The following is a 10,000-nucleotide window of genomic DNA, read 5'->3' on the forward strand; positions in this document are numbered from 1 at the left end:
CAAACACACAAGAACATCAGAAGACATATATATATAGATATAGAGAGAGAGAGAGAGAGAGAGAGAGAGAGAGAGAGAGAGAGAGAGAGAGAGAGAGAGAGAGAGAGAGAGAGAGGAGAGAGAGAGAGAGAGAGAGAGAGAGAGAGAGAGAGAGAGAGAGAGAGAGAGATATGTGTCCTCATACCATACTATAATCTCATAATCCTACCCTACTTGTACATAAAAGGGGCAGACCCATTATCGGTGTTATGAGGGACTCTGAGGAAAGGTCTATTCATGTCTTATGATCTTAAAACCTGTTAAGGACATGAACCCATTGTTCTCCACAGAGCCTTATGGAAACCCCACTGGAATTCAAAGAAGGAAAAAGACAAGAGGCGGGTTGTTACATTTCGTGATATAAATTATTTATTTACATTTACAGAAAAAAGACCCCATCAAGACAATGTAATAACTATTGGAAATAGAACCCAGTATAGTTCACTCCTCTTGCTCTAAGCAGACAGAGGGCCGGCTAACATCACTGGGCCCCCCGTCAAGGGTCTTCTAAACACAAGGTGCAAGGCATCACGTGTGGCCCCCCCCCCACCCCCTCTTATCCACACACACACACACACACACACACACACACACACACACACACACACACACACACACACACACACACACACACACACACACACACACACACACACAAGCATACACCCACGTTCAAACACGCAAACATTCCCACTCTTTGAACTACCTCAATGAACGTGTCCGCACTCGTCTGTGAATGAACAATCAACCTGCTTCTACTGTAACACCCCTATGGCCATCACACACACAAACACACACACACACACACACACACACACACACACACACACACACACACACATACACACACACACGTGCAAACATTTCCGTGCACTCACACGCAAACACACACACACACACACACACACACACACACACACACACACACACACACACACACACACACACACACACACACACACATTGAAAACACGCTTATCTAATTCAGAATCCTCCCCCCCCCCTCTCCTCTCCCTCACTTCCTTCCCAGGATCCCATAGTTCAGTATTTCTGGAAGCCCTGGGTGGACAGGGTGAGGTGGGTGGGTATGACGGTGATGGGCGAGGCTTGGGGGGGCGGGGGGGAGGGGCGTCTCCAGGTGCTTGGCGACTGTTGATGATGTCATCCGCATGTGAGGTCAGCCGCTGCGGAGCTCCGCCCCGCTACAGCCCCTCCCCCGCCCGCTTGTTGTTCTGATACGAAAGGTACGACAGCCCAGAAAGAAGAGAGAGGAGGTGGGGGGGGGGGGGGGGGGTCCTAATAAACCTCTATTGGGTTGACTTGACTTGAGAGAGAGGGAGGGGGGAAAAGTACATCTAAGGCCCAGACGAGGTGAAAGGCAGGGAGGGGGTGGGGGGGAGGGGGCGAAGGGTGGTCTTGATTCGTCTTCACCCTCCTCGCCGTGTCCGTGTGCGCGTGCATCTCGTGTCCGTGTGTCTGTGTGTGCGTGTGTGTGTGTGCATGTGAGCCGTCCAGTCAGATGAGCCGCGTCGAGGCGCGCATGGTGTTCTCCGTGCTATAGTGCACGTTGTTCTGCTTCTGGCGGTTGATGCGATTGGTCCGCGGGCACTTCCTGTTTGGAGAGGTACAAAAAGCGTTAGGTAGGGGGCATGGGGTTGGGGGTTAGGGGAATGGGGTTGGGGATATATGGTTAGGGGTAGGGGCAGGTAGGGTTTGGGGTTCTTAACATTATTCTACACCACTATCCATTTTCAAAGTTAGTTGTTTTTTGGTGTTTGGGCTGTTTTTTTTTAAGGTAACGTTTTCAATAAATTAACGTAAACATGGTTCCATACAAAACTGTCTACACAAACCGCCTCAGGCTATCCTGGGGCACCGCCTGGAGACTGAGAAACAGCATTTATACTTTTGCCCTTTACTGTCACCTGCTGGTACAGGAATGTAACTGCATTCGCTGTCTCTATATGCACGTGTGCGTATGGAATACAGAGGGAGTTTGGTGTGTGTTCTGGGAAGATCTGTGTTTGCATGATGACAGTAGAGGTTATAGTGCCAGACGGTGCATAATAACAGTTATGTGTCCTTAAGTATCCGTTTTATGTGGGTTTGTGTGAAAGCTTGGATTGTTTAAAGGTCCCATGACATGCTATTTTATGTATTCTTTAATATAGGTATTAGTGGGCAACTAACACAGTATTCAAAGACGTTCCCTAAATTCAGCCGTGGTGCAGAGTTACAGCCACTCCGAGCCAGTCGCACATTGAGCTTCCCCCAAATGCGCTGTTTCGGTGGGCGTGTCAAGGAGGAGGGTGGGGGTGTGGCCCTGAGCAGCTTGCAGCCACCATGCGCTCTGTTTACAGTGGATGTATCGCAATGGCGAGGCGCACACCCTTTAGCCGTGTTCTGTAAATATTCTAGAACACACGGGAGTCCTGGAGCTCTATATCTAAATATTATCATATAGCCTACACAGGTATCTACATCATATAATATATATTATCACGGCCAAAAGCTGTGTGAGCCGATATTATGAATCTCAAACGACCGCGTTGGGTTCTCCGACGTTCCTGGTTCTTCAACATCAATGTGAATACACACACTGTAACGTAAGTGTTTCTTGTTGGTTCTTTGACTTGTCTTGTATTTCCACAACGAGACTGTCATGGGGGTTATCTGAGCCATGGTTGAGAAGGAATTGGGGGAAAGGAACTTTGGTTTGACTCGCTGAAGTACATGAACTGCGACATGCCGCCGGTTGCCGCGAGGCACCATCGCCCGGCAGCGGGCAGCCGGCAGCGCGCGGTTCAGTCGACTTCAGGTTGATGTGAAAGTGGAAGAACCAGAGACGTCGCAGAACCCGACAAAGTCGTTTGTGATTCATAATATCGTCTGGAGGCGCACACAATATGTTATATGATATAGATATCTATGTATTATATGATATTATTTAGATATAGAGCTCCAGGACTGTAACGCAAGTGTTGTACACTTCCTTGTTATTTGGATAACCGTTCTGCTGTTGGTGTGATGGCGCATCACGTCGGACTCTCGTCTCTGGTATTTCTACAACGAGACTCGTATTGGGGGTTATCAAAGCCAAGGAACTTTGGCTTTGACTCCCTCAAGAACATGAACCACGACATGGAGGAGAAAGGGATTGTTGGCGGCGAATGTCTCCCGCTTGAGCCCCGCTGAGGGACCACCGCCGGAGGCGGAGGTGCATAAGCGCTGCCCGGCAAAGATCCCTTTCTCCTCCTTGTCGTGGTTCATGGTCTTGAGGGAGTCAAAGCCAAAGTTCCTTCCCCCCAATTCATTCTCAACCTTGGCTGAGATAACCCCCAATACGAGTCTCGTTGTAGAAATACCAGAGACGAGAGTCCGACGTGATGCGCCATCACACCAACAGCAGAACGGTTATCCAAATAACAAGGAAGTGTACAACACTTGCGTTACAGTCCTGGAGCTCTATATCTAAATAATATCATATGATACATATCTATATCATATAACATATTGTGTGCGCCTCCAGAGGATATTATGAATCACAAACGACTTAGTCGGGTTCTTCCACTTTCACATCAACCTGAAGTCGACTGAACCGCGCGCTGCCTGCTGCCGGCTGCCCTCTGCCGGGCGATGGTGCCTCGCGGCAACCGGCGGCATGTCACAGTTCATGTACTTCAGCGAGTCAAACCAAAGTTCCTTTCCCCCAATTCCTTCTCAACCATGGCTCAGATAACCACCACGACAGTCTCGTTGTGGAAATACAAGACACGTCAAAGAACCGACAAGAAACACTTGCGTTACAGTGTGTGTATTCACACACACACATGTGGCGCTCGCACGGTCGAGTCTCATTGGCGGGCCAACGTCTCTGGGCGGGCCAGGCAGAGTAAGGGGAGGAGCTGAGATTCCTCATGACGTCATGAGCAGAGATTTCCAAATCAGCGCGCTTGAGCCTCCGTTTTTTCAAAGGCGAGCAGAACAGCTAGTGCTCGTTTTACACCAAACGCAAGTTTTAGCCACTGGGGGACCATAGGCAGGCTAGGGGAACTCATATTTATGTTAGAAAACCTCATAAATTGAGATTTTCATGTCATGGGACCTTTAAGTGACGTGTGCATCGTGTTCGTATGTATGGGTCACTGGGTGTGTGTTTTTTTGTGTACATATATATGTGTGTGTATCTGTATACGTGTGTGTGTATGTATTGGTATAAGTCTTTGTATCTGTAAATGTGTGGGTGTGTGCAGCTTCGCGCGCGCGTGTGTGTGTGCATGCGTTCCCGTGTGTGCGGGTGTGCATGTGTGCGTGTGCGCACGTGTGTGTGTGTGCGCGCCCACCTGGTAATGCACAGCACCACCACACAGATGATGGCCACCTGCAGCGCTCCAATGATGGAGGCGATGAGGACGTAGCGCAGCTTCCCTGAGCCGGGGACCACATACATCACGTTGTACTCCTTACTGTCACACTGGGGCCCGCTGAAGCCTGAGTGGCAGCTGGGGACGCACACACACACACACGCACACACGAAAACATGTACACATGCACACACACACACACACACACACACACGCACACACAAAATAATGTACGCATGCACACACACACACACATACACACACACAAACAAACAAATAAAACAAACACACACACACACACACATATGCACGCAAGCACACACACAGGTACGCACACACACACACACACACACACACACACACACACACACACACACACACACACACACACACACACACACACACACACACACACAAAACAAACACACACACACACACACACACACAAACACAGAGGAAGAGAGACATATTTTATTATTCTATTACTGCAGCAGTACCGTTTTTTTTTATCCTCTTTCATGCTGCTCTTGAGGCTACTGTTGTTTTGTTGTTCTCTTTTTGCTGCCCCTTCAACTAGACAGGATCTGTTTGCGAAAGATATCGCTAGTTTGTTCTGGAACACTTCCCTCGTCTAACACACGCATGTCTGTGTTCCCGGCGACATTTTAGACGTCTGTGATTGACAGGCGGGAGATTGAAAGCCAGTCGTACAGAAAAGAAAGAGGGGGCCGAGATTTACTACGGGGAGAAAGATACCCACAAAAGAAGGACAGACAAACAAGTGGAAAGAGAGTGTGTAATATATCCCCATATCTGATACAAATATTACAAACAGTATCGTCTCTCTTTGTTCAGAGGAATCCGTTGTATTTGTTGGAACCAGAAGGGGGCGCCAGAGACACACGGTTTCACAAGTGTATTTAATCAAAGGTTTGTTCTCGAGCAGGGGCTGGTCTTTCAGCTGAGGGCTGGTGTGAGACACGGACGGAGAGAGAAAGACGCAAGATGGGAGGGAGGGACTGAGGAAGCGAGAGATGAAGATAGACAAGGGAGAGAGAGACGGAGGGAGAGAGAGACTGAGGGAGAGAGAGGTGAGAGACAGAGGGAGAGAGTAGGAGATAATTAGAGAGAGAGAACATCCCAGGGAGATAGAGGGAGAGAAGGAGAGGGAGGGGGCGAGAGAGAGGCGAGGGAGAGAGACGATAGAGGGAGTGAGAGACGGAGTGAGAGACGGAGGGAGAAACGGAGGGAGGGAGAGAGGCAAGTGAAGAGAGGGGAAGGAGAGAGATAGAGGCGAGAGTGAGAGAAAGAGATAGATGTATGGGAAAGAGAGACAGGGAGAGAGAGAGCTAGAGAGAGAGAGAGAGAGAGAGAGAGAGAGAGAGAGAGAGAGAGAGGCCAGGAAGAGAGAAATGGAGGGAGAGAGAGACTGAGATATCTGTACTTCCTGGGGGCTGCACTATCTTTCTTCTGAGGACGGACATCTTTGTGTATGTACAGTATGTGTGTGGTGGGGGCGGTGTGTGTGTGTCTGCGTAGCTGCATGCGTGTGTGTTTGTGTGTGTCTCTGTGCCTGCGTCTGTGTGTGTGTGTGTCTGTGTGTGCGCGTGTGCAAGTGTGTGCATGTGTTGGTGTGTGTGTGTGCTTGCATGCGTGTATGCTTCTGCACACGCGCGAGTGTGTGTGTGCCTGCATGTGTGTTTGTGTGTGTATGCTTATGCGTGTATGTGTGTGTGTGTGTGTGTGTGTGCATGGGTGTGTGTGCCTGTGTGTGTTTGTGTGTGTACACTTGTGAGTGTGTGTGTGTCTGTGTGTGTGTGCCTGCGTGCATGTGTTTGTGTGCATATGCTTGTGCATGTGTGTGTGTGTGTGTGTGTGTGTGTGTGTGTGTGTGTGTGTGTGTGTGTGTGTGTGTGTGTGTGTGTGTGTGTGTGTGTGTGTGTGTGTGTGTGTGTGATTGTATGTGTACCTGCAGGAGGGCTGCGCCTGGATACTGGGGTACTGACACTCTCCGTGGACGCAGTAGTTCTTGAAGTGGTCGGGACAGGGGATGTAGAGACCCCTGGCCAGGTCGTTCCTCGGGTCTGTCTTGTCCACTGAAACAGAGACACACACCCACACAATCACACACACCCCCCCACACACACACACACACACAAACACGTAACACAGCGGTATTCATCCAGGAACAATGGGCCTTGGAAAGAGAAGAAGCCTTTGCTAACAGAATAATCTCAAAATGAAAACACACTATACCCTAACAATTACAAACACACACAAACATAGTCACACATACACCAATGCACATACACATCACACACGCACAGACTGATTACAAACTTACAGACTGACAACACACAAACAGACTGATACACATATTAATAGACGCAGTACCAAACTAACTACAGAAACGTTTTAGACTTTAGAGCCCGGTAACACACACTACCACACTGACCTGTGGAGTCTGTCCTGGCGTAATGTCCGTCCCCAGCTTTGCTCCCAGGAGAGATGACTGAAACACAAAACAAAGAAACGTCACACATGTGGTCAAACTGCAGTCCTGCTTTCACCAACACCTTAAAACATCTCGGCTGTTAACATCACTAGAAACCATTCTTTCTACTGCGTATTCCCCACGGAACCTCCTTCTGACCTTAGCACGCCGTGCCCACCACAATGCATCATGGGTACAAGGCTCCAGAAAGGTCAGTCTCGCAACCTCTTTGTTATATCAGGACACATAAGATGCAAGAGGGATCCGATAACACAAAATAACCCGGTCGGAACAAAATTCGGTTCAGTCTAGCGTACTGTTCATTGTGTATAGTTTGTGTAGTTTGTGAGTGCAGACACAAATAGCGATCACAAAGTTAACTCCGCAGGCTCCCATTCAACCCTTTGACGGGTCCTCACCCCCTCCCCCCTAGATCACTTCCAATTCTCGTGCACTTTTAACGATCGTGGTCCCGGGTGGTTCTTCTTCGGTGACATAGATGGAGGCCGCCGTTATCACACGGTATCATCAGATCTTTGCATCAGCTTAATCGTAAAAAAATCCATCTATAAAGGAACACTGTTAATTTCAATACACTACAGTTATTCACCCTCCCATGCGAACATAAGATCAATCTGAAGGCGACTCAAGGACACGGCTCAGTCATGCGTGTAACTCGAGTGTTAGTGTTCGCAGCCTTGTAACACCAGCTCAGAGCACCCGTATCCTACACGCCGTTTCGGTTTTGAAAGAGCTGATAATTGCTAAATGCTATTCCTGGGGCAGCAGGCGGGCCAGCCAGGTCAATATTTGGAATTGACAGAGAATGATGACTGAAGCGCGGAGGGTCAACACAACACAAACCTGGAAAACAACCAGGCAAATAAACAAACAGGAGAACGGGTTTTGAAAAAACAATCCACAAAAAATCTGTCATTCAAAGCGGGCTAACATTTCTCTGTTGTATTTCCTCATCCTGATTCTATTAATTCTCCTCTGCTTTTGGCTGTGTCTGATGAAGAATCAAAAGAGAAAGGAAGCAGAGGAGGGAGGAGGGTAGAGTGTCAGGGTGTTACTAACAGGGGGATAAAGAGTAAGTAGATATTGTTGTTCGGCGTGGATGTGAACGAGCTAACGCGGAGGCTAACATGCGGGCATCTGGTGGAGCGACTTGACAGCACAGCACACCATGAGGTAATCCCGCTAACAACAATTACACACACGCTCACACACAACTAACACACATCAACAACACAAACACAAATTTTAAACATCATTATGAACGGCGGCACTGGAAAGCCCCGGCCCTGGCCGTTCCGACATAGTTCCATCAATCAAACTTTATCCATATCGCGCTTAGCGTTGCAAAACAGCGCTACAAAGTGCTTTATGAGGGAAACTAGAGTTTTGGTTAAACAAATTGACAGATGCTGACTCCCTGATTAGAACGGCCTCCGGCAAACTGTACCAGAGGAACGTACACAGTGAACGCTGCCTCCATGTAGTTCTAGGTCTAGACTATAAGTAACATAGTTGCTTCTGATAGAGAGTTTGGATCTGACCACACACACAAAACACAGACATACAAACATACCCGTACTCTCACATACAGAGACCCACACACACCCACAAAAAGATATCCATATTCTCACACCAACCCACCCACCCACACACACACACACACACACACACACAGAACACACACACACACACACACACACACACACACACACACACACACACACACACACACACACACACACACACACACACACACACACAACACACACACACACACACACACACACACACACACACACACATACAGTACAGAAACATAAAAGGGCAGAGTGCATCCGGCCCTGTTGTCTGACTGGTGACAATCAGAGGACATTGGAGCCTTGATTCATGTCGTACCAGATGTTATAGAGGACAGTCATTAACATTCTCCCGCTGAAAACACGAGTCCTCCCGCGACACACAGAGGTCTCTTCACCAAACGGCAATGTCATGTGAGAGCCAGACATCAGGGACCCCCTAACACACACACATACACACACAAACTGTCTTACTGCCTGTTAAAAATAGCAGGAATGTGAGCCGCAAGGCCTACATAAGATCTAATAAAGTAATGTACAAGATACGGCCGTTTAGGAAGTTCAACCAACAAATTATAATTGATTCCCTTCTTACTTTATTTTGTATGTAAATATTCATCAAAGTACAAAAAAAACACTTTCAAAGTGTCCTTGCAAAAATTCTCACTATCAGTATGATTAATCTGCCTTTGTGAATATTCGTGGGCTTGAGGATTATGTTTTACATTGTTTGAATTAAATTCAGAATTTACTTGTGCATTGATGGTAAGAGAGATATTCAAATAACACTGTGTGTGTGTGTGTGTGTGTGTGTGTGTGTGTGTGTGTGTGTGTGTGTGTGTGTGTGTGTGTGTGTGTGTGTGTGTGTGCGTGTGTGTGCGTGTGTGTGCGTGTGTGTGCGTGTGTGTGTGTGTGTGTGTGTGCGTGCGTGTTTGTGTATGTGAGTGTGTGTGCGTGCGCCTCACCTTGACAGTGGCCAAGGTGCTTCACCTCGATGTGCTCCTGCTTCTGACACGACGCCTCCTTCACCTGACACGGGTTGTCATAGGAACGCCCGTCTGACGCACACACCGGGTTGAAGTTGGTGTGTGAACAGTCGATGTTGCACACACACCTGTGGGGGAGAGGCAGAGCAGATCATCGATACAGGACGATCCACAAGCGGGGAGATCGAGGTTCAGTAGGTAGAGTGGGATGGCTGGTAACCGGAAGGTTGCTAGTTCGATCCCCGGCTCCTGCTAGCGAGATCTGAGGTGTCCCCTGAGCAAGACACCTCACCCTAACTGCTCCTGACGAGCTAGATGTCGCCCTGTATGGTTGACACCACCGTCAGTGTGTGACTGTGTGCATGAATGGGTGAACTTAAAGCGCTTTGAGTGGTCACTGGTTAGAAAAGCGTGGTATAAATGCAGTAAAAGTTGAGGTTCAGATGTGGAATAACCACACCAGCATGAGAAGCAGTATGGAAGACTAGCCAGCAACTATGTATGTGTGAGGACCCAGAT

The 10,000-nt window shown here is 48.4% G+C and overlaps 1 protein-coding gene across 2 annotated transcripts in view; it reads right to left on the minus strand.

Annotated features, from left to right (window-relative positions):
* Positions 1-1,554: 1,554 nt before the first annotated feature.
* tmeff2a (transmembrane protein with EGF-like and two follistatin-like domains 2a) overlaps positions 1,555-10,000 on the minus strand; it is a 105,546-nt gene continuing 97,100 nt past the window's right edge. The window contains exons 6-10 of one of the 2 annotated variants that reach the window (XM_056580065.1): positions 9,461-9,609; positions 6,859-6,915; positions 6,373-6,499; positions 4,383-4,541; positions 1,555-1,651 (exon numbers count right to left, since the gene is read on the minus strand). In XM_056580065.1, coding sequence (XP_056436040.1) covers positions 1,555-1,651; positions 4,383-4,541; positions 6,373-6,499; positions 6,859-6,915; positions 9,461-9,609 — 589 coding nt within the window. Of the gene's footprint in view, positions 1,652-4,382; positions 4,542-6,372; positions 6,500-6,842; positions 6,916-9,423; positions 9,610-10,000 lie in introns of both variants that reach the window. The other variant, XM_056580066.1, reaches the window with a different exon arrangement.

The sequence above is a fragment of the Gadus chalcogrammus genome, chromosome 20 (genome assembly GCF_026213295.1).
Source record: "Gadus chalcogrammus isolate NIFS_2021 chromosome 20, NIFS_Gcha_1.0, whole genome shotgun sequence".
Taxonomy (NCBI): Eukaryota; Metazoa; Chordata; class Actinopteri; order Gadiformes; family Gadidae; genus Gadus; species Gadus chalcogrammus.